Source organism: Haemorhous mexicanus, chromosome 5 (assembly GCF_027477595.1).
Source record: "Haemorhous mexicanus isolate bHaeMex1 chromosome 5, bHaeMex1.pri, whole genome shotgun sequence".
Classification (NCBI taxonomy): Eukaryota; Metazoa; Chordata; class Aves; order Passeriformes; family Fringillidae; genus Haemorhous; species Haemorhous mexicanus.
Window position 1 is genome coordinate 22,723,565 of NC_082345.1, and position 26,053 is coordinate 22,749,617.

Here is a 26,053-nt window from a genome sequence, read left to right on the forward strand (position 1 = left end):
AGTTATGTTTAGTGAAACAAAGAAAAAGTGGGAAGTAAAATTCTGTGCATGTAACACAGAAACATATTCAAAACCTCAGCATCAGTGAAATAGTGGCTGTAGGTTTACCATCAAGTATTCAAAGCTGACCTTAGTCACAAGGTTTAGAAAAAGAGAGCAGAGAGAAAATAGAAAACCATACCAGAAGTCACCTCTTGAAGCAATCCAAATTCAAACACTATTGACTGTAAGATGTATAGAAATACCAATACCGTCCCAAGTTCAGTCTGTTTTTCAGTTTCATGAGACCCTTTGCACAAGTAGTGACTAGGGGACAGTCAAGAAGCCACTTCCCCATGCCAAGGCAGCCTTGCCTGCTTAGAGGCCTTAACATTGAAGAGATGTAGCTGAGAAAAGGGTGGAAATATGAAAAATATCTACAGCAGTTTAAACACAATGCAAGTCAGGAAAGGGAAACCTTCAAGAAAAGCACGTCCAAACGACTGGAAGGTATGTGAGGAGGCAGAGCCACCTGAATTTCTTCCACAGCAGTGCCACTTGCTATGGCAGATGAAATGCATCTGTGGTTCTGAAGCCCTTGGGTCAGCTCCATGTGTGGACCAGACAAAGCCACCTGTCTTTGCCCCATCCTTCTGCTCCACCCGCAGGAGAACAACTCTCATAAAGGACAGAGGGGCAAGAGTAGAGCTGTCTGACAAAGCTCAGCTCCCCAGAGGCTTGAGGAAGTGATTGGTTTTGCATATGAGGACCACAGTGCAGAGATCCAGCCCTCCACAGCTAGCAAATTCCACAAATTCCTCTTTTCTTTCAAGAATTCTCTGATTAGCTGGGAAGATAGTTTGGCGGGTAATGTGGAAAGAAAGGTCATCCTGCCTGCAGAAGCCGGATTCGTATACAATGTCTTAGAAAGGCTACTTTTTGTTTCCAGCACTGCTGAGAACAGCTCTGGCTGCTGCAGTCAGCGTCCCTGTAGGAACAGAAGAGCAGAGGTCTGCTCCAACGCTGGATGCTAACAGCAAAACATCCAAATATAGCATTGGGTGGGCCTTCTGTAAAAGACTATTTTTGGAAACCACATATTTATGTGCCTTTAATCCACTAGCTGATCCAAGTTAGCTTCTGTCATCAGCGTTACACAGATGGCAGCTACCACATGCTACTTTCCACTTCCATTGCACATCAGCTTGAAATGAAGACAATCTCTCCACTGTGACGCACAGAAGGCAGTGCCTACAGCTCCAGGACTTTCAGGGGAGACAAAAGGAAGACCCAGGCTATTTAGGTACTGGCTATGCAAGCAGCTCCTTGATTACTTTTTTAACTAAATAAGGATGCTCAAGTGTCAGCAGAAACTCTTTGGTGTTCCTCCCTCTGCTTGTTTGTCCATGGATGAGCACATCCAGCCACCCTTACATCCAGTTACCCAAGGAGGAACAAAGTTGAAACAGCTTCAGTCACCTGGAAATTACACTTATTTTATAGAGGAATATAGATAGGATATATATAGGAAATCACTCTGGAAATTAAATCTCTCAATTATTTAACTTTGTGCTACAGCTATAAACAATAGAAGAAAAAGACAGGAAAAAAGGTAATTCTCATGCTTTCACTGGGGAGAAATGGCATGGAAATGACATCACTGACATCACTATTCCAAAGAATACGTTTGTGTCTGAAGTTCCAAGGCCATTTCCTAATGAAGCACATGTGCTTTACTAGGTTTATTTTGAAACTCTACTTGCTTATTTTCCAGCCATGATCAAAAGAACATTTAGACTGTTCTGTAGAAGGCACTTGAATCCTGTAGACCAGAACAGTTTTTTCCTAGCCCCAGAAGCAGCCAGCAATAATATCATTTGTACAATAAGCCCAATTGCACAAAATGCTCTGTTGTTTTCGACCAGTGGGTAGATACTGCATTGGGAATCGTGCTTTTGTGTGGCAGGACAGGGCTTTCACCTCCAAAGTATGCAAAGCTTCATTTAGTGTGTATTACTGGCAATCAGTGGTGTCTTCTCCCAACCTCCAAACCTCTGAGCCTCTTGCCAGATGCTGTTGCTTAGTAGCTGTTACCATAACAATGGCTCTTCTAATGCCTTGGGTTAAAATGTTATAAAACATGCAAATCCGTTCTGAGAAACTGAGAAAAGGAATCTTACCTTAATATTAAAATTGTCATCAAGAAGAATGTTTTCCAATTTTAGGTCCCTGTGGACAACACCGTTCTGAAACAAGGAAGAAAAAAATGGGGAAGAGCATGAGAAAATACTGGAAAAATTAAAGGTGAGCTGGCAGGGTGGTCTTTGCATCTTCATTTCATGGCTGATTTCATTGTCATTGACACTCATGGCCCAGTGACTAGTGGCAGGCGCTGTATTAGTCACTTGGTGTGTGGTTAAAGGAAGAATGACTGGAATCTGTCCTCCCACCACTCTGAAACAGCAGGGGGTGGGAGGTCAGAGGGCTGGCGGGGTGTCTTTTCAGAACTTAATTTCATCCTGGATCCTGCCCCCACTGTGTGAAAGTAGGATATTCTTCCCAGGCACCAGAAACCAATATCTGTCAATGACTTTAGCCCCTACAAAAGCCCACATTCCTCCAATGAGCAGCCATGTGGATCGGGGGAGTTATAATCCCAAAGGATTGTAAATGTTAGGGATGGAAGCAAACAGACTGGGTCTAGGTCAGAGCCTTCTTTACAGAAACTTGGGAAAACTAAATGCATCAGGAATGGCACTGCAGCTTTTCAGCACTATGTAGTGAGGAGTTTGAGAAATCCCATTTTTTATCAGAATTCAAGTAGAGACTTAAGTGTTTTAAGAATTCAAATTAAAATTGTGTTAGCTGCTCACTGCCTTTAGCCTCACACAAGTTTTGGCTCTATGCAGTTGTTTCATAAACAGGGATAAAAGGTCCATGATGACAGCCAGTCAGCTACCTTGGGTTTAATTACTTGATTTGTTATTCCAAGTGGGTACCATGATGGGTAAGGTCATTAGCAAATGGTATCTTTCCTGCTACATCTGGTAAAGTTACTTTTACCCATCCAGAATGCGTATGTACTAAAGCTCATGCATGAACCTCATAGCTTTCTCTTGGCTTTTTCTTTCATATATTGTATCTCCTATTCTAAAGTTGTTTACTAGTGTATTCAAATTGCAAACTAACATTTGTTTGAATGCATTAATATTAATGGTGTAGAGGTTATTTGGGATGCCTTCTTTAGTTGATGTTGCAATTTTTGAGTTTTTAAATGTCAGCAGAAATATTTTAAAGGCAAAAATGCAAGGTTGGCCTAAAGTAAGGGTGTGTCTGGTATCCGTCATAGCACAGGAAAACATCATTAGTCTTTAAAAAGTCACTAGTTCAGTGTAATGAAGATCTCCTGGTGTACTGATAAAATCATGTACTCTGATACTTAATAATGAATGCTGTTGCCTCAGACGTGCTTTGAAATATATGCCAGTAATCAGCCTTGAAACAGCATTTTTTACCATGAAATCCTTTCCTCACCTTGTGGCAGTAATGCACAGCAGAGACTATTTGTCGGAAGAAGTGTCTTGTCTCTCTTTCGCTTAATCGCCGCCTCTCACTGATGTAATCGTACAACTCTCCTTGACTTGCATACTCCATGATGATCACAATCTTATCTTTATTTTCAAACACTGTGCAGAGGAAAAGAAAAAACACCACAGTTGATTCAATATACTTGGAAAGTGACACTTGAAAGAGTGAAGAAGACTCGGGATGTCTGATCACATCCTAGACCACCACTGTGGCCTGGAAAGATGTACTAACAAATCCCACTGCAAAAAGCAAGTTCCAAAGCTACTTTTCACCAGAGGAAGATTACAACATCTCAGACCAAGAGAAGGAAGTTGAGTTTATCCTCTCTTTCATATGGCTACATGAACCTCTTTGTCTCAAATAATATGGGGTCACAAGGTGGCAAAGTCAACTTATCCTAGTGAGGGGAGGTGGACACTTGTGCCAGTAATACATGAATACTAGCTCCTGCTCCAGCATAGAATTCCTTGTACAAGTAGCCCACTTGAGGCCAGAGGATAGAAGCAGACAGGAAAGAGTCTGGAAAGGGTTCACAGAAGGCATAATAAATTCTTGTCTTCAGTAACTGATACAGGATTGCCATGTGGCTTACAATGACTGTTGGCTGGCTTTCACCTACCACCAAAATCCAACAAGTATCCAACTGATGGATGTGCCCTCCTCCATCCCAACTCTGCGTGACAGCATAGCGGGCATGGACACCTGAGTTTGCTGTGGCTGCAGCACCTCCAGAGCAGTACAGCTCTTGTCAGTGTGGCTCTGTACACCATCTCGTGCAATCAACTCTTCCTCAAGCTTCCTTATCTCCTGCCCCTACCATGTGTCCCACTGCATGTCACAGACTGCATGCTGTAATCCTCTGTTGCTTGTGCAGAGCTGGCAGCAATGCATAATGCCAGCGTAAGCAGCACAAGGAGAATCATCTCATACACGTCACAGCCCGACTTTCCTTTGGGGCTGAGAGTATGCTGTGTCACATGCTGTCAAGGACTTCACTGTGAGTGGCAGATAACTAATATTTAATCTAGTAGAGCAAGCTGTTAATAGTCTGGAATTGCTGTAATGTCCTGGCTGCTAAATAGGTCTTCTCTTTTGTCACTGAATACCCATTGCAACCCACTGGAAGCTTCCTGCACCTGCCATAAGTAATCACTGCTACATGAAAATATGGTCATTTTCCTTTACTATCTGTGGCAGTCCTGGTCACACTGGCAGCAAGGCATATACAAATTAATAAGGTTAAAAGATTTATTACAAACAGATGCTAGTTTTGACCAGCCCTCCTGTAATGATGCCTTCCTATATTTCTTTATCAAAGCTCAGCCAGTAATCTTTGGTTATTAAAAAAAAAACAGAATTAAGCTTCAGCTTTTGCAGTGAAATGTAAAGCTGCCTCTCTTAACACACAGTCATTTACTTCTCTTAGGCCTTCTCGCATGTCCTCTCACACCCTGTCACTCAAATCTACAAGCCAAAGCCTCTGCAGTTCACTCTAAGACCCCTGAATCCCAGCCAAACAGCTCTGATAATAGAGAGAGCAAACAGCCAGATAAAATTGGCTGCTTACTTGTCTGCTGGCCTCACTGTACCCCAAAGCAGAGGCCTCTGCCAGCGATTACCTCCTATGTGCATCCTCACTAGCAATAAACTTCGGAAACTGGGAAAGCCATCTGTGGATGGATTCTACATAGAGTATCCTCTCCAAGAATGACAGACTGATACTGTCTGGGAAAAACTGAACATGCCCTGTGACACACAGGGAAGTGCTGTGATGTGTTACCAATAAAACAGTAACAACGCGCACATTTGCTTCTCTAAGCTTGGAAAGGCTTGTTAGGTACAGGCTTGTTTAAGAAGGCAAAAAGAAATAGTAAGCTGAGACAAATCACTGAAAATGCTCTCATATAAGAGATATGATTTAAACAAACACATAAACTACACCACAACAACAACAACAAAATTCCCCCGAAACCCCAGCTGATTCCATGAGTTAGGGGTTACTGTATCACGTACATATAAGTGAAGTTGCCACATGGCAGAGATGATCTCAGTGTACTTTCATGGAAATGCATATCCCAAGCAGTTCCAACTGAGGACCACCCTCAACTCAGAGGCACATTTGCCCTTGGCTCTTCTTGCCCCACTCCCCCAAAAGCTGATGCCCCACCATATGTTCAGTGCTGCTGGTAACAGTAACAGCCCTGCCACGATAGAGCATTCTTCCAGGCTGTGTTTTTATGAAAGTTGTGCCTTCATTACTCAGTCCTAAGAATTTTCTCAAATCATCCTTGATGTTCTTAAGTTTTAAATCCTAAAATGTAATTCTTTTGGACTCAAATTTGCAATATTAATACAAGTCCTGATCCAGATGTATTTTCCAACATTTCTACAGAAATGAGCTGGAAAGCATTTGTTTTGGAGGAATCCGCATTCAAAGGCACTTTCCATTTCAAATTTTCTCTTACACCCTCTAGGAAACTAAGACAATACCATCAAGCTGAATTTAGGAAAGCATAAATCCCTGTTCTAAATGTCAAATTTTTGTCACAAAGCCACACTAGAATAAATGGAAACGGAATAATTCCAGAAACTCGTATTTGGCTTTCAGTTTACTGGCACACTTTTCTTCATGAGGGAGAACTTTGAGGGGGAAACTATCCTTGAACTTAGGTGATATTATTTCTGTAATTGTTCAGCTATGATGATGGTGAGGCCTCCTCACTATCATCATAGCTGAACAATTACAGAATTAAACAGCAAGCTGTTTCTCCCCCCAGGAGCAGAGATGAATAGGGAGGGGTTTTTTTACAACTGTGTCACATCAGAGCACCTCCACAGTACCACTTGAACCTCAAGAGCGAGCACGCAGTTATTTCCTGTAGAGAGGGAACTGAACAGCAGACAAAAAAAATCTAAAAATGAGAGCTGCAGCTGAAGGAAGAGGAGGTTGAAAGGCAGTGGGATTTATGTCTATATACACATAGCCTTAAAGAGGAATTTAGTGGTCAAGACTGTCAGGCAGATGAGAAGGTGGTATTCTGGCAAGTCTCACACCATCAGCCAAGTACACCATGAATTTTCACAGCAGTATTTAGGATGTCAGGCAGGTTTCACCAGGCACTTCTGAATTTCCCTTCTGAGCACAGCATGTAGTTTTATAAACATATGCTCAAGAAAGCCTTGTGGTCAATGGCTGGAGGAAGAGAAGAGGGCATTACTTAAAGGCTGGATTGACTTACTGCAAAGAATAATGAGATAGTAAATATACTGCCCTGTTAGCACCTGGGCTATAACTTGTGAGCTGATGATGGACAGGTTGCCTCCATATAGATTTGGGAACTGCTTGGTTCACTCTTTGTTTTTGCTGCAGATGATTTATTACCTGCCATCCTACTGCATATTCATTGTGAAACTCATCCCCACCTAGAAGTGTGCCTGAACCCTGGCTGCACCTACTGCCAGCAGAGAAGCATGGCTTTGGCAGGATGCTGAACTCCAGGAACTTCCCAAATCTTGCTACTTCTGGGACAGCCATGTCATATAAGCCTGCTCCTCAGCCCTGAGCAAGGTCAAGGGATGGAGACCATGTATGAGTAAGGTGGGGCTGCTTTAGCTTCTTTCAAACCATCAATACTCTGTAAATGGCTAGCCAAATTAGATAAGCAGAAAACTGTCAGCACCACCACCCATACAAGGATAGCAGGCGAGATGGCCTGTCAATTAAGAATCAAGATAGGGGGTTGCTTAGATACAAGGCACAAGCTTCACCTATTAGAGGGGAGCAGGAGAAATGCTTGCTACCAGCTCTGTGGCAGCAAGCATTTCTGTGGTAGCAAGCATTCATCTATTTCTGAGCCGCTGTGTTTATTTTCACCACTCTGCAAGATGAGTTACTCTGAGAGCTGCAACAAGACCTTGATGTGGCAGGAGGGCTGCTGCACTGCCTCAGCCATAGTGGTCAAGTGCTGCTGCAGAGTAGTGCTTGCAAATCACTACTACTCCTTAGCAGACAGAGCCTGCCGGCTGAAGGATTGACTGTGGAGATGACTGCACTTTATATGGCCACAGGGGAGGAAACAGGGACAGCAGTGTGAGAGCACATCAGGAACCAGGAACAGCATGAACCTCATGGTGTAAGGAACAACGTGATTGTACCCCCAGGAGATGAGCAAAGGACTAAGACACTGGCCCCAGGAACGTGGAGAAATATAATTTTCCAGGGGGCTACAAGTTTGCTTGGGCTTGGTCTAGTCAAAACCACTTGGTTTTGGTTTCCAAAAGCCTTGGGAACCCAAGCAGCAAAGGGTTCTTAACATACAGAGGTCAAAGATTTCTTACTTTTCTTTAAATCCCACCCTTAACTCTAACATGTTTGTTTCTTTCTTTAAAAGAGACAGAGAAAAAGTCTATACCTCCAGGCTCATGATTGAAACCAAATCTGCTGACTTCAAAGTTCCTTGAAGAACATGAATGTGAAATTGGGAAAGAATTTAACTTTTTGCTATCAAAGAGATATCGGAGACAAAGTACATTTTGTAACATGAACAATTCATCCCTCTACCACAGGCTGTTCTACTATAGTAATAGCTCTTGCATAAAATCTCTCCACTTATTTATAGTTAGAGGCTATGAAATTATTAACTCAGCTTCTATCTACAGCCTTCCATTTTCCAAATAGCACTGGTTGACCTGCTCATCAGCACTCTTCTTTTCAACCCTACTGATAAATTCATCCCTTTAGCTACACCAAAGTCACCTCCCCTGAAACTCATGAGACAAGTCTGACACTACATGAACACACTCACTATATTTCTTCTCTGCTAAGATGAGCTTCACCATAAAATTGTTGAAAGCCCAGATGGGCACAGTTTTGCAAACTTCAGTCAGAAAGGTTTAATGGTACACTGCACACCTCTCTATTAGGACAGTTCACTTTGGACTGACTTACTACCAAAATAAAAAAAAAGCAGGAGGCTTTTGCAATTCCTCCAAGCTCATAGAATACTAAAGTCAGAATGAGTGCTGAAGTGGTAGATTCTCTTCCCCCCCCCACCCCGACTATCTCCATGTGGGCTGATTCCATTTGGTTTATATTTATCCCTAGGGTAAGAATTTTAGTTTGTTAGTTTAAGAGGAGCGGCCAATCTCTTTGCACTGGAACCATTTGAATTCTCCTCATGCCTTTGCTCTCTATCAGAGCAATCTCCTAAATTAGTTCCAGTATGTTGACATTCCTTCCATCTGGTGTCTTTCCATTCAGTGGTATTTTTATTACTCTCCTAACAGCCGCAGACAGAAGTACCTTTCCACTGCTACAAAATGCTCTTTTATTAAAGGTCAGCCAAATCAAAAGAACAAGCAAGTTTGTTTTTAATTTTGGAGATGCAGACTAGAATAACCTTTTCATTCAGAAAATTCATATATGATCCACTTACCTCACTTGTGTAATAAGCCTTGAATTATTCTTCAAAAAGTCATGCAAGCACTGAAAACTGTCTTTTACCTTAAAAATTCAGCCCGATTCAGTTTTTGTGGTTGTCAGTTGTCATGGTTTGACTGTTTTACAGCCCCCTGGCATAATTTTTATTTAGCTGGTTTTTAGTAGCAGTATTATTTTATTACTGTTTTTAACAGAGCATATAGGAGACATGAAAATATCCCAGGCCCAATGAAAAAAACATGTATATGCACACACATAAATTTATGCATATGCTTAACTATAATTGAAAATATCAAGATATAAAGTATGTGTTTTAATGCTAAACTTGTGTTAAATTGTTTTCCTGAATTATGGCGTTATTCAGCCAAATTGCATCTCCTTTTAAATCAAAGGAATGCAGTTAAGATCCTGCAATAATCTTTTTAAATCAGACAGCATGCTATAATTTACTCCCCAGTGAGGAGATTAAATCAGAATGGGAACTATTATCCTCAGTGAAGTTTTTTCTCACCGAGCAAGACTGAGGATATGCAGATTATGATGGTTTGCTCTTCAGAAGGAAGGAAAAATGACAGTTGCTAATTTGGCCACAATAACATGTAACACTAAATGTCTTTGTTTCGGCAAAGAATACAAGTACTAACTCCCCTTTATTTAAATATTATTTAAACTGTCGAGGAACTTCAGAGAAACAAATATTTACACTACTGTGGTAGGACTGTGTAAATGGGAAGATGGAAATAAATTTCATCACTGCTGGCAATCAGTTTGACATTTAAACTGGACCTGCCCGTGATCTCACACATTTGAGTTTATATCACGTCCAATGAAGTCTGTTTTAGGTGATCACCCTGAATGGTAGAAAATTCATAAAGCTGGGGTATGGTAACTAAAGAGTTAAGTTTGTTTATTCTTTTTTCATTAATATCTCCAGACACTTGAAATATTACTTGATGTTCTTGGATGTTATCAACTGAAAACAATGACAATAAAGCACTCAAAATTCAAAAGCCTACATAATTAGAGGAAATCAATTAGAAATGTGGTTAAACAGTATCACTACTGAAGTACTTTCTCTTGGCCAAAAAAAAAAGAATAATTTCAGCTTTCCAACTTTCAACATTCTTGATTAAAGCCCAGTCATCCACGTGATGTTTAAAGGGACTAGTGGCTTTTTCAGGTGTTTTGCACACAGAAGGGGTGGGTCATTACTCACCAAAGTTTGTTTTTATTATGTCTAAAAACTAGGAGATAGCAAAGGCTTGGACAGAGGCTGGGATTGCTCTGAACTGTCACAGCCCGAGATAGGTGACTGTTTTGCCACCCTGGCCCCTGACTGCTGCCCCACCCTGAGGTCCACATACAGCTGATGGCAGTAGATACTTGTCTGAGCCAGCGCTGCTGCAGGGATGCAGTGCCTCAGCAATGGCTTGGGTCCACACACCTTTAACAGCTGCCACACAGGCAGATTTCTGACAATGCAGCTGGTTTTCCTGATGATATGGTGACTCAACTGACACAGCTTCCCACACTGAGACAGGCCTATGTGCCTGTGAAACACCAAGTGTGTCTACACTTTGTTACATGAAATCTGGTGTTGTATTGCACTAAATAGTTTATTTAGTTGTTTGCACTAGGTAATGGGAAATCTTTACTGAGTAGGTTAGGTCACGAGAATGGTTTTTCCCCTCCCTCATCACATGGTCTCCCCCTCACACCCTCCCCCTGTTATACACACCTGGTGATCTGTCAAATGGGTGCCCCTCCCCAAGGGCCTCCCATTGGCCACTGTCCTCTATCCCCTGCCCCCATCCCCTAGGGTGTAAAACCTCTTGTGTGAGAGTTCCACGTTCTCTTTTCTACCTGGGTGGCCCCATCACCTGAGTGTCTTGCCACCAAACCAATAAACAAGATACTTGCACCCACGTGGAGAAGAGCGCCTCTCATCTTTTACTTTTGTCTATGCGGGTCTGTGTGGGCTAGAGTCTTAAGCTAGCCAGATTGGACTCATACAAGGCCCAGGAAAAACACGGATTACCGCAGTCTGGCACAAAATGTGACATGGAACATGTATTTGGCAAGTGCAGTGAGTATTCTGGAATACTATGCCACTGCTGTTACACCCTGTCAGATTATCTCCTATTGCCTTGGGGGTTTGAAAGTAGAGCTGAACCAGTCTCCTGATGAAGCATGCAACCTAGCTCAAGCCATTGGGAACTGGCAGACACATGATGGAGAATCTCTTTGCCTTTTCTTAAGAGTACCAAAAATGCAACCTAGAAAAAAAAAGGAGTGCATCTTACTTGGGAGATCCATATTTTGTGCCTTGTTAACGCAAAGTGTGCAGCACTCTTATAAGCATCCTGGCCCCAATTCAGCAGAGCACTTCAGCACACGCTTTCCTTCAGTTACTCGTTTACATTAATGCTATCATATTCCACGAGCACCAAATTTCGATACTAATGTTTATTCATTCTCCAGGGAAGATTTTCAGTAAACTATTTCTACAAACATGTTAGCTAATAGTCTGTTCACCTTTAAGTACATTTTGCAAAAGGGCAGACTTTTCTGTATGGTTATGCTGACCAAGGACAACTCTTTCAGCACAGAAACAGTTATGCAGACAACTGTACTTCACACTACAAAGACTCAAGAGCTCACTCCTAAACATATCAAGTGTAACTTCACCCTCATGATTGGCCCAACTTGTGTTTAAATGTTCGCAGAATGTTCCTTCCCTGGTTTAACTTTATAAAGTATTGCCAGATGAGGCAGATTTTGCACTCAAGCTACCCCGGAAAAATATGTTAGCTCTCAAAGGCTTTATTATAAAATCCTGAAGTTTTCAGGGCAAAAAAGCAATAGGGCAAAGGAAGGGCGAGTGACGGGGGAGAGACAGACAGATGAATGGACAGAGGCATTATTCTATAAACTAAAATTTATGAGCTGAAATCAGAACACTGCCAGCAAAGCTGACTTCGTTTATCCAGTCCCTTTCAAAGAGTTTCAAGTCACTTAAAGGAGCACTTCCCTCACAGCCACACTCAACAGATTGCCAATTACAGCCCTGCTGAGAGGATGGAATTTCTTTAGTCACAACTGTACATCTGCCCTGGCAGTAATGGGCAAGGTACGTACCTTAAAATTAGGTTACAAAGAAGTATCTATCTCTAAACTGGAAAGCTTGGTTTCCACACATCTGAATTTGCCCGGTAGCAATAAAAAAAGATAAGGTTGTGTTTACATCAAGTATACAAATTCAGAGGTTAACTGCTATTAGCAAGAAGGTCAAAAGGATACCTAAACAAGATCCTACTTAAGGAAAACACATGTTTGTAAATGCAGTACAAAGAGCTTTCAAAGGTTATTACAGGGATATCCAGCATTGTCCATGGTACGTACATCTGTGCAACCTGGCACCTACAGGGAGAGCTGTCAGACATGCAGTGGCAGTCTGGAAACCTGCAAAGTAAAAATTTGTGAGATAGGAGTAAAATATCTCTAGGGTGGCTTCAGTCTTGAAGTTAATCTGATCTAAGTTAGTCAGCTAGACTCCAAAAGGAGCCTCCAATATGCCATTTATCCCACTTATCTGAAAAAAGGTCTCTCAGGAGGGAGCCAACCACCCCAGGAAGATGCTGAACTCTCTTGACTAGAGAGAGACTATGCTAGACTTGTAGCATACGCCAAGTGCAGAAATGTTGGATTGCTTAATTTTAGTGAGATTAAGCCCATCTCTTAGGATTTACTGACTTCAATATTTCATGTCAGAGGATAGCAATATTATCACTCTTTATGCATTACTCAAGAGGAAAATCTAGTGTTTAAAGTCCAACTTTTAGAGGACACAAATACCTCAGCCTTTGATGTACTAGTCCCTTAACTTCACAACAAGTACTCTTCAGCTTCTAGAGAAGCACACACTCAAGGGCCCCTGAGGTCACACCCTCACCTCTGGGCAGCTGCTGAGGGTTCAGCTGCACAACCACACATCTTCCCAGTGCTACCATATCTTAAGTTATAGCACTGGCTGCTACAGGCCAAATACTGACTCTGACTGCTTGGAAAACACACCAGAAGCTGATATAGGTGTTGATCCTCCTCAGACAAGATGAATTCTCCATCATGGAGCTCAACTGGCTTTGCTGCAGAAGCATTGCTCCTCCCTCCGCAGGGCCAGAGAGGGAACTTTTACTCCCACAGGACTTAGTGTCTGCTTCCTAAAAATGCTGTAATCTTTTTCACTTTTACAAATATTTTAACTCAGTAAAAACTATTTTAAGTAAGAATGAGAAGGGCAACTGGTCAAAAAACCCCAGCATGCTTAATATTTTTTCTTCCTGAGTTCCCATCCATATTTGAAGTAACTTTTGTTCCATTTGCAACCCACATGCTGACACAGCATCCCTTCTCTGTTCCCAGATCCTTTTATGAGTTTATTCAATAAAAAGACAGATACTCATCTCTTTTCAAGTACAAGAACATGCTTTTGAATAACTCAATATGTGATAGTGTAACAGTATGCCAAGACAGCCCTTGTTTTAATCAGTCGTATCAACTCTCAGAGCAGAGCTGCCATACACATCTCATCACCTTCTTCATTTACCCCACAGCTATGGAAATGTGTAGGGCTACATTCAGGCTTCCTGTTCTTCACAGAGGAAAAAGGGTGATCCTCAAGAATAAGACCGCCTGACCCAGGTCCCTCTGAACCTCTGGAATCTACATTCTACGTCCAACATGCAGCCTCCCTCCCTGAAGCAACAGGCCTTTTGGAATGGCATCTTTTAGCATGCACATAGTGTGACCTGCTGAGCTAGTGCTGGGACATATACAAACTGTCAAATCTTCCTAGCTGTGTCCCAGAAAGAAAGGAGGTAGAGGAAGAAGACAGGATAAGGAAACAGGAATGATAAGCCAGTCACCAGACTGACAGGAAAGTGTGCAGAGGTGAACAGGAAGTGGATGCTGGGATTCAGGAGGAAAAGCCGCAATGACAGAAGTAGCAATTTGAACTGGCTGGTAAGGGAGGACCAAAGTCCTAGAGCAGGTAAGAGCTGCCCTGTGCTGTCCAGGGGAAATGAAGCAAACAAGGACTACTCTAGGGGCTGGGAACAGAAACAGGGGCTGGTTCATGAAGGAGGGTGAAATTAAACTGAACTGTACAGTAGAAGCAAGGAGAACCATCTCCCACCTGCAACTGACACAGTGAACTCACACAAGAAGGAGCTCTTCCTAGCAAAGGTTTATGCATCTGTGAAACACTGGTAGATCAGAGGGAAGACAGTTGCGTTGGTAAGGGATGGGTTACACAAGGAGTAAGGGTTGGTTTGGTGCACGATCTCAAGAAACATGAACATCAGGTCTCCAAGAACATAAAAGAGCAGTCAGGGAGGAAAATCACATTCACTAACCTTCATATATGGTGATGATATGAGGGTGGCTGAGGGATGACATGATCTCAATCTCCCGTCTGATGTGAACCATATCTTGTTCATCCTTAATTTTGTCCTTACGAATGGATTTTATTGCAACCTATAAATGCAGGAAATCAAGCATTATTCTTCGAACTAAACAGGTGCATCTAATCCACTAAGAAGAGTTAAAAAATAAATACAGATGTTAGATGTTGGCAGAATGTGGAATGACCAAAACAAACCTTTAAAATACAAACCTCCATGCTCCAGCTTCCTCACTGTATAATAATAAATACCCTCCCATTACAGTGTAATGGATGACATGAAGTTTTGGGCTCTTCAGGTCTTAGGACTTTACTGAGGGGGAACACAGCATCTTTCAGAAAGATTTCCGTGCTAGCCTAAGCACTCTCCTTATCCAAATGGCAAAACTCCCCAAGAGATTTTGATGGGAAGCACATTTGCCAAGACATGATTGCATCTGACAATTTCAAAAAGAAACTTTTGAGACAATTTCTTTGAAAAAACTTTGAGATCTCTGATGGAACAGAAGCAGGGAATCCAGGGTGCCGATTATGTATTGATATCCATATTAATACATAAAGGATCCCATTAACACAGATTAGATTAGTCCATGTTGTTCTAAAGCAGGCAAACTGTTCAGGAGTTATGACTTATTCAAAAATCAGAATAAATAAATCTTTAAAATTCACATCTAAACTCATCCTCATATAAACCCAAGCCTTCAGGTCCTCCACAACACATATGCAGTCACTGCAAAACCATATCCTTCCTGCATCCTTCCTCAATCAGCAAGCTTTTTTACAAGCATATCATATGAGTGGTTGTCTTTCCAAAAGGCAGGGTGGGAACAGAGGAAGTGATAGCTGAACTTCCAGTATAAATTCAAATTATAACAGTCTGTGAGTGTGTGTATGTGTGTTGCCTGTGAAAAAAGGGCTTATCTGAACGTCCCCATAAATAATCGTGGAGGTCATCTCATGCCCTATGAGAAATGAAGAAAGCAACAACGCAGAGAAGCTGGTGGGAGAGGGAAGGTGAGGGCATTGTGCATACTGAATAGCAGCACAGCCTTTATTATACTCAATATTTACCCTGCATTGTTTTTTTAAGCTAGAGTTCAGGGAATAATTTATCAGCTAGCTTAAAATCAACAGTAAGTCTTTGAAAAACATCACTGACCCACTGAGATGACCACCCTTTTATGGGTAAACCAACCTTGTGTCATTCTTTGCAGCCAACTACTGTGGACTTCTCCAGGGAAAACATTTTTAAATCTACGATTTACGTTATTTCCCTCATTACCCTAGGAAAAAAAAAAATTCACTGCCTACTTCAGTAATTGCAAGTGGCATGACCAGTATTGTTTTCATTATATGATGTAACACTGAGGATATTGAAGAAAGAAGAGAAAAACTTACAATCTTATAAAATTGAAATGTACATAAACAGGAGCCAGTTTAAAGGATCAGGTTTCCTACACCTCTGAAAAGCAACATTGTTCAAAAAAGCATTAAGCACATGCCCCATCCCCTTGAATTCCCAGAGACTGCTCATGTGCTTAAACTAAGCTCTTGCTCAAGTGCTCCCGTTTAGGACAGCAGAACAAAAAGAAGTCAAGGGACAAAAGGATTTGCATGTTAAACCCAAACCAATTTTTTTTCCTCTTGACCGAAGCATTTGGAATAGAGACTTTAAAAGTAACAACATAGCTATAGTCTTCTTTACATGGCACGTATTTCTAGAAAAGGTAATACAACAGATCTTCATTAAATAAGTGACAAGATAGCCTCCAAGTAATTCTAGAGATGGAAAAGGCAACCAACTCTAAAGATGACAATGGATTTTTCCCCTTCCCACGTTTGCACTGGGACTGACTGCAAATGCAAATACACCCTGTATGCAGAAGGATGTGGGTGGCTCTTGGAGCAGTATGTGCATTCCTGCAAGAAATAAATATACACACGGGTAAAAACACATTTTTTATTAAAAGACAGCCTTGTACTTGGCTCTGAGGAAGAATTTAAGAAGGGTTCCATTGTCAAATATACAACGGGGGGCAAATTCTTCCCCATTCACAGCTGGTAAAGTAATAACAGCAGCCCAGAGGACATGCCAATCTCCTGATAACTTGACTGCGTGCTTCACAGGACTTTCACACATCTACCCACTGGCCTCTGTAGAATAATTGTATATAAGAAAACATATTTTTAGATACAAAAATGCAAACATGATTGAAAAGTGTGGTAGCACTTTGTAAGTATAGGTTTGGATCAATATTCTAATGCAAACAGATGTGTTGCCTGGCAACTTATTTTTTAATAGGACCAGAGAGTTTACAATCTCACAACCCATGCTGAAAATTAAGGCTCCTTAGTTTATAAAGGCTATTCCTAAAAGTTTACCCACATTTCAAAGATCGTACTTAAACTCTCCTGAAAGCATCACTTCCCTGTTGCAGTGTTGCAGGGGTAGAATTCAACAGCCCAGCCAAAGTACTTGGGATTTTGTCAGTGACATCCAGGCTGCAATGTCTCATCCCAAATATAAGGAAAGAATACATGCTGAACACATCTTTAGGGTTTTAACATTCAAGACTTTCTCTTCCCTCACTTGGCACTTGGAAACAAGGAAAGACAATTAGCAGGTGTGAAATACCTTTACTTCAGTAGTGTCAGTGGAGCCAGGGCAGCTCTAAGCATCCACCTGGCCATGGTCAGCCCATCCCCTGCAATACTGACACACAGCAAGAGCGCTGCGTGGGAGGCAGTGCCCCTTGTACATTACCAGTACAAGGACTTGCTTTTCAAGAGAGGTTTACTCACATGCTAACAAAGTAGTATCACTGTCTATTTGCACAGCACATAAGCTGTAGCCATTAATTAGTTAAACCTTGATAAGCAAGTGGTGAAACAGCACAATTTATCCACTTTCAGAAGATGAGGAAATCGAAACAGAAAGGTGACATGACTCCTAAATGAAACAAGGACAGTAAGGAAACAAGGACAGTATCATCTCAGAAATTGCTGCCTGCCTCTTCCTCCCAAACTGTGCAACACACCACAGAAGTGCCTTATTCAACAAACCATCTGGTTATTAAAGGATGATTTCTGATACCTTTCCCCATGTTCAATTGCTATTTTTCTCCTCAAAAAGGGTGTCAGGAAAGTGAAAAGTTCAAAGGCACCTCAAAAAATACTTTTCGCCCCATGCCATCTGCCTGGTGGCCTGCACAATCCCCAAGTCGATAGGTTCCACACTTCAAAGGCTACCAGCCATGCACAGCCTCACTGGTGACCTGGTCTGAAAGGCCAAACAGTGAGTGACCGGTGTCAGGAGACTGTCACTGTCAGGGGTGGCATCCCACAGCAGGATTAGTGGAGCAGGACAGCATTCATTCCAGCTCTTCCCTTCTAAGAAACAGATTTCTGCCAGTCAAGTCTTTCATCTACACCAGTCTGCTCAGACCATGTCAGCAAGAATACTTGGGCTCAAGTCTACTGATGTGAAAAAAAACAACACAAACAAGAAAGCAGCCCAGTTGGGTTTTATTCAGTATTTCACGGAAACATTACAAATCACAATCACCTTCCAGGTATTTATTACATGTTTCATTGTTTTCGTATCTCTGAGCAAAATAAGACCCCTAGCTGTATGTTATGGTATCAGACTGTAAAACAAGCTTCCCTTCCAGGTATTCTAAAATATCAATAATATAACTTCTCTCATGAAATTTATTTCTTTCAGAAATATATTCCAGAAAATACATTTTCAAAGAGCGCTTATGCTTTTAACACCAGACAGAACTGGCTCAATTTTTCTAAACCCCACTTACAGGACTGCTGCATGATGGACTTGAATAACTTCAGCATAATAGGAAATAATGTCAATTGAAAAATACCTTATGAAAGAACTTGTTTGTTCATTCTTAAGGCTCCTTTCTTTCTTTCTTTCTAGCCTGCTTTCTTGCTTTCTCTGAAAGCAGCTTCACTGTGAACAACATCAAAATTTATTAAGGGTCACAGCCTATGAATCAAGAGAACAGAAAAAGCCACACGCTTTTTACATCAGCTACATTAACTACTCCAAATATTCGAGCTCAGTATCTGCAGAGAAAGTGCTGTTAGATCCTTTGGTACTCTCAAAACACTGTACTTATACCTCTACCACACTTTTCAATATATTTTACTGGGTTTAAGACTTAGACAATTTAATTATAGTATTTTTAGTAACATTACTAGTGGAGGAATTTGTATTTTTCCTAGCTTCTTGTCTTAATGAGAATTTCAGATAACTCCAAGACCTTGCACTCAGAGAGAGTAACATATCAGATTCTTAATCATGAAATCTAAAGCCTCTCACCCCAACAAAACAGGTTCAAGTTCACCCAAAGCCCCTATAGACACAGTATCCAATCTGGCAAAACACTTTAGCACATGCCTAACTTCACACATGTGAGCAGGCCATTGACTTTTGCAGGACAGCTCACACATGCAAAGTTAAATACATGCACGAGCACCAAGGTCACAGCTCAAAACTAGGCCATGTGAAGTTTCCCTCTGGGGATCATTACTGGCTGTGTGCACCAAAACCATCCCCAGTATATTCTGCAGCTCTGATGGCTGCATGGTCCCACACATGGGTCAGGGGGAGAGAAAGACCATCAGAGATGGGATGAAACTGCCTCCACCTGCACCACCCATTCTGGTACCAGTCTCTGCTGAGAAGGAGGTAAAGAGAATACCCTCTCCAAAATCTATGGTACAGGCAGGGGGTGTGAACCTATGATACAGCTAGGCCCCTCCAAACTGCTCTGCGCAAGCACAGCCCCAGCTTCACGGCTGCTCTGCCTTCCAGAAGCAGATAGAAAAGAGGCAGCAGAACTTTTGGCTTCCTGTCCCTCCATGGGTCAGCTTGCAGAGTGTGCTGGGCAGGAAGTGTAGAGAAATAAATTGCTTTCTTCAAGGCTGCAATAAATTACTGGTTTCCATTTGCTGGAAAGAGGATTTATACTCACTCCCTGAACTGGTGTAGAGAGATTATAAAGTATTTTCCAATACACTTCATGCTTCTTTGCTTTTGTTTCATACAAATAACTGGAATTGAACTATAAATACTTCAAAAGTATGATGGTTGCAAAGGTTTCTGTACATTCAGTCGTACCTGTGAGAGAAATGTCTTTCTTCCTTTTCAAGCTTCTTGGCTGCTAAGCAGAGCAAAACGGGTAGAATTTATTTTTACAGATCCTGATCAAGACCACTGTGTACAAAAAAGTATCTCCAAGCCTAAACATCTGCCAAAGGGCATGGCAGTAGGTGCCCATTTCCATATCAAATCTCCATGTCTGCTGAGTCTCTGCTGGCATCATCATTTACAGCCGAGAAAAAAAAAGCTGTGTTTTCATCAAAGTGAAAATCTGTTTCACTTGATTTGAGGAAGTTGGTTCATGTGTTTGTTTTAGTCTAATGAACCTAAGTTTGCCTCATTTCCAGCTGAGTTGCAAGAATACAAATTAAGGTAGAACTAGCCACAGTGCAGAGTCACAGATTTTTAAGTTGGTAAGTGCTGAAGCTGAGCCTGACAACTTAAATGCCACAAACCACTGACCCTTCCCCAGCAATTTCTGCATGCAGTACATTCAGACCCACTGAAAACAATCTTCCACTCTATTATCTTCCAAGGCTATTTTTAGGACCATAGTGAGATATGAACTGTTTTTTTCCACTGAGGGACACTGTGACTTTTAAGCTGGTTCCAGGACTTGTACATACCACCCATGCTCTAACAAATTCCAATGGGCTCTAGCAATACTATTATGGAGAGTCAAAAAACCACCATCAGGACAGAGAGCGAAGTTCCCTGAGAAAGGGAAACCAGCTTGTTGCCATTGAGCAATATGTCAGAAAAGACGCTTAAAGAAAATTATGAAAAAACATTTTCTTTGGGTGAAGAGGGAGGGGAAGGTTAAATACACATAAAACTCTCCTTTCTGAAAGCTGTGAACTGAATCCATCCCCACCCAGCAATGGGAAGTGGGTGAGCCCAGCCAGTTTCACAGCTCTGCTTCCTTTCTTTGAGATTTGAAGGTGGGAAGTGCAATGTGCCAAGTACCAATGGGGGTGTGAATGTAAAGAATAGGTTGATCAGCCAGGGGAGGAAGAGAGAGGGAGAGCAGAGGATATTCGGGGGTGGGGAGAGAAAAGGTACATTGTTCTTTCTCCAGCTCAACAGAGCCAAGTAAGAAAGAATAAAGTCTGGCACCATAGAATGTTTTTTCCAGGGGAGTCTCTGCCTATGGCTCTTGGCGCAGACATCACCAACTCAAGAGGAAAAGAAACAAAGCTACAAAATTATGTGGTCCCTGAGGTGGCTGCAATCAAATGATAAGGAGGTGAATTGCTGATAATGCAGTTGCATTGAAATGGCACTTCCAGAGGTTGCATAAAGGAGAAAAAGGAAAGGCAGGGGGCGGGCTGAATAACTGTCGAATTGGCCTCTGGGCTGAATAACTGTCGAATTGGCCCCCTTCCAGGCGGGAAGAAGGATCCATGGACAAGTATGGGGAAATGAAGCATCCAAAGAGTTCTGAAAAGGTAGCTTATGAGGACTTGTTTTTGAAAGCCTCCTTCCACATGATTATACTTTTGCTGTGTCCATTTGCTGAAAAAACGTTATCTTGAAATTCCAGCCCTGGGCCAGATGCAGTACTAAAGAGCATCATGCAGGACGTGTAATTCTAAGAACAAGCTTCTGCACAGTCACAGAAAACATTTCATGCAGTCACTGAAAAGTTGACAAAAGGCCACTGTGAGCGTAAGCAAAATTAGTGCCTGGTGTTGTGCAATCTGCTAAAGCATCTCTCAGACCTCTCCCTTTCAGGGAAAGAGTAAGGTTGACACAATGTCATTGTTTCAGAGATTGTTAGTTTTCACATCCGAAAAGCCAGATCATCTCCATGGTGATACTGCCTGGGAGACAAGCATTCAACAAAATCCTTATTAATTATTTATCAGCAACCCAACTCTATTGTTTGATACGCTGGCAAACTATGCAGTAATCGGGAGAGTTGCTCAAAGTAGTAACCGGTGCCATCTGCACCCAAGTGAGCCTTTGCTGATTTAAATCTCAGCTTCTGCTCATTACTTTGTTCCATCACATTTGTTCATGTCATGGATGTTACCAAGAACAAAACATTGTTATTGCTGTTGCCAGCCAGCAGCTGCACACATAAAGGGCAATGATGCACGTGCCTCTATGCATCTCTCAGGACCATGTGCTTGTGGGACATAAAGGTATTTTTTACAGCTGCCTCATTCTGCATGGTAACAGCATAGAGCAGACATCAGCATCTCCCTGTTTCATTCCCCTCTTCACAATGTGCCAGACAGTTTATATTTCTAAAACCAAAGCTGATGTCACTACTTGTAGAGAAACTCACTCTTGTGCCAAGGCACTAGAAGTCCCAAGTCAGTGTGATAAATGTTAAGTAAAAATTCTATTTGCATAAGCTGAGGCACAATGTGCCACTGTCTCTGGGAGAATGAAGGTATGATTACCTCAGGTTTAATTTTTCTTTTCTGGTTCTGCTCAATATAGTTGCTGCTATCATATCATAAACGATGATTCACTAAGTGAAGAAGAGGAATTAGCTATTCACGAACACTCAGCAAGGGGATTCTCTCTAGTTCCCCCCTTATTCACAGAGGAAGATGTTTGTGGAATCAAGTTTTTATGAACAGTAGAAGGTATCAGATGAACACATTTACACTGTTCATATATAAAGTGGGTGCCAGGAGGAACATACAACACCGTTCCTCCACTTCTTTCCTCACCCCTGCATACGGTGATTGTTATCAGGATTTGTGAGCACATTTCCTGAGTAACTACTGCCTAACTGGAAAATTTGCATCCCTTCATTGTCTGGTACCCACTACTCTCAGCTATGTCTAAAAAGCCTGGCACATTTACACCATGCATTCTCTGACAAATTTTCCTGGCAGACCTTTCTTCATTTAATGCTGAAAATTCTTGCCTCAAGTAATGTATGTCAGAAATATACCAAAAAACTTCTCCCTTCCCAGAAGATTTTTACACCACATTACTGAAGTCCTAAGTCATACGACTGTTCAGTTCTAGAAGAAAGATCCTACAAATAGCCACCATCCCTAGCAATAATGATGTGTTTCCCTTAGTGATGCCTCAAGTTGCCCCTTCTCACCCCTCCCCACTGTCCCAATAGCATGCTACCACAAATCTGCATTCACTTCAATCCTCCCTAACCCACAGTACAACAAGTTTGCTGTGGTAGGAGCAGAGGTTGCAGAAGATTTGTTGAAAAGCAGAGATCTTACATGAGCAGGTAATTAAAGATGTTTGCAGCTGTGTCCTGTCAGGACTGGAGCCCAAGGTTGGTCTGGCATCCTGGGAGAGTCCCTGTCATGTGCAGACTTTACCCTCCTGGAGAAAAGAGTGGGACTGCTTACATTTTCTCTAATACACTTCTAAATGTAACTCCATATCATGCACAGATTGATGGAAGCACCATCTCCTTTCCAATGTCTAATAACTTACAAATATCCCATCCAACTACTTTCAAACTTTCAAGAAAAGTTCATGCTTTGGCACATAAGAAATTAGGTCTGGAAAGAAACCAGGGTAGGGGGTTTCCCCAAGGCAATGGATGTTCATAACTGTAATTAAAAAAGAAAAAAAAAGCTTTACAGCCTCAACTATGATCATGCTCCTTAATAGATGTTAACCAGCACCAAATGCCACATTCACTCAAAAGATGAAAACTGCATTTACAGTTAACTTCTAGTGAAATTGCCAACCAGATGTTTATTTTTGGCTTCCACATTTACCAAAGCCAAATGCTACACTGAGTTGGGATTTCACAAAGTCTAATTGCTTTTCTTCCAGGTTACAATTTTGTTGGAACCAAAAAGGGAGAAAAAAGGAGGGAGAAAAAAACAGAAAAAAAAGCTGACTTCACTTTTAAGTAGGAAAAAACATGGTAGCATCCGTTTCTATCATGTCTGTTTATATCATAGTTTAAACGAGGTTAGAATTGTGCAATCATTATTGATCAACTTCCAAACACAGCACAGCTCCAGCACATAAGCAAAAGATGAAAAGTCACTGAAAGAGAATCCTGTGTCAGTCAATCTTTTAACTTCTGCAAGTCTATGTGCAGACTGTTTAGCACTAATTAAATTACTGGCAAGTCAGGATAAAGAGGACTGAAAGAATTCACAAGCCCTAAGTTCACTGTTCTCAATGTTACATGGGTATTACAGATCCACTCTCCAAAACCTGGAAGATAGATTTCACAGTAGTTTTGAGGCTTGATCTCACAGCTACCACAGCAGCTGATGTAATGCAAAATGCTAACCTGAGGCAGCAGAGAGGAACTTTAATTCGATGTTGTTTTTTTTTTTTGTGAATAACCAGTGAACCACACTGAAGTAATCCTCCAAAGTAGGAGTGCACACTGTTCAAGGCATCAGTTTGGGGATGAAACATAAAATCAAGATCTTGGCTATAAAAAAAGTTATAAAAAAAGCTCTTTATGACTTTGTTAAGAAGACAGGTATAAAGCCCTAGTTACAGTTTGAAAATGACTCCTGGAAATGGGGTTATTCACACCCTCTAAGCAACTGCTGCAAACTGTTACAATGTGCTGCTAAATAATGGTAACCTCAGCAGTTACCAGAGTCTCTAAAGTGATTTTATAGATTTAGGCAAAAGGTACTACATGAGTGCAAGGCTGTAATTCATATTAAACACATTAGACATTGTTTGAACTCTTAAAACCAGTTTTTTCCCAAGAAGCAACCTCACAGCACATTTTCATTTACTGGTACATTCTACTTGAGAAAGTTGTGAATAAATAAATGTAACTTGGATTATTCTCTTTTTTTCATTGAAGCATCTGTGAGTTCAGAGAAACTTCAGAACCACTGAGAGCTTTGCACATCTTTACAATGCCTCTTCCACCATAAATGTGAAGTCAGCTGGTATTGTGGGGATCTTCTGATTTTGCTCTCCGGTCCTTCAGTCCTTCAGAGAAAAAAGGGAAGTGCTGTTTCACCAAGAGAATTTCAATGATGCAAGGAAAAAACTTGGGAAGAGTCTTTTTAAAAAGAAACGTCTGTACTTTCATGCACCACAACACTCATTAAAACCAAAAACCATACAGTTTGACCACCTGAAACTTCTAATTAGCCGACTGGAATTTTTAAGTGTGAAGAGATTTTTAAAGCTGAATTTATAGACTTTAGTCTTTTTTATTTACATTGATGAACAAGGATTCATTGTGCAAACATGGTGGGACACAGAAATTATATGGTGGAGGGTGCACAGATGTGTTCCAACAGCACAATTGGAAGAGTTAATGACACGGAACTATCAGAAGCACCTGTATCTAGTATACTTTCCTAAACTGATCTAAAGTGGATCAAAATATAAACACCACTTCCTGGTGGAAATCTAACAAACCATAAACCCATATCCTATCTGGAAAAATACTCTCAGAATACAAAAAGATTGGCAATCATGTATCAAAGCCTCACACAGATTATTTTGCTCCAGGGCTTACAGATCGCTTTGCAATATTAAATTTGTTTTTGTTAACACACTGCTTCAGTATTACATTGTTCTGCCTGGACATTACCTATTTAAGGGTCCCTTCTGGGAAGGGATCATCTTTGAATTTATGATGGAATGAGGTGGAATTACTACAGCAGGAGGAATTTGCTAAGATTTTTTCCCCATCCATCTCTGATTTCTGAGAAATATTTACACCCCTGAAGGTAGAGGAACCTCCTGTTGCTCCCTTCTATTCATTGAAAGTAAATTACCAAGGCCACCCTAATGGCTCAGGAGAGAGAGTAAAACAGGAATGGGAACATTCTTGCTCCCTGCAGCCAGTTGGGCTTGGAATGGATGTGAGAGGGTGAGGAATGAATTACACTTTCCTACAATTAAGTGGCTGGTGATCTAGCAATTGTGCAGCCTTAAATGCATAATTCCAGCTTTCCCTGATAGAAGAGGAGTTCACAACTGCAGGCAGTTGTTTTAAGCAGTTATGAAGAGACTTAACTTTGGAGGGGAAAAAGCACAACACAATTATTTTTCAGGATGGAAAGCTTTGGCCTAAGAACTCCCCCAGACCCTGCGAGCTCCAGGACTGTCACCTCCTTCTTCAACATGCACAAACACCTTTTTTGGCATGTGTTTTGGCTGGAGTCAGTTGAACAAGACAGAGTTAAAACTCATGTTTCTGGGATCCCCTTGCCAGAAGCTAAGCTATTAGGTAGTGTAACAACAGCAGCCCAGGCTTCCCACTTCACCCTGCCAAGTGACCTTCGCACACACTTGGATATACCCCCTTCCTCCGAGCGAGGAGCAATTCCCTTTCATGCTGCTCGGTCCAGAAACTCATCTCAGCAAATACCACAAATCATGTCAGACAAAGCAGGACTATTAAAGCAGCACTGCACAATGTGAACTGCTGTCCACAAGGGACCGGACCAAGAGACTGCCTAACCCAATTTGTTTAACTTTTTAGTTAAACAATCCTGAAAGGGGAATCTGCATTACTGCTCTG

General features: G+C 41.5%; 1 protein-coding gene across 1 annotated transcript in view; it reads right to left on the bottom strand.

Annotated features, from left to right (window-relative positions):
* Nucleotides 1-26,053, bottom strand: part of NUAK1 (NUAK family kinase 1) — a 48,191-nt gene that overhangs the window by 9,814 nt on the left and 12,324 nt on the right. The window contains exons 2-4 of the mRNA XM_059846233.1: nt 14,422-14,542; nt 3,514-3,665; nt 2,160-2,225 (exon numbers count right to left, since the gene is read on the bottom strand). Of these exons, the coding sequence (XP_059702216.1) occupies nt 2,160-2,225; nt 3,514-3,665; nt 14,422-14,542 (339 nt within the window). The remainder of the gene's footprint in view (nt 1-2,159; nt 2,226-3,513; nt 3,666-14,421; nt 14,543-26,053) is intronic.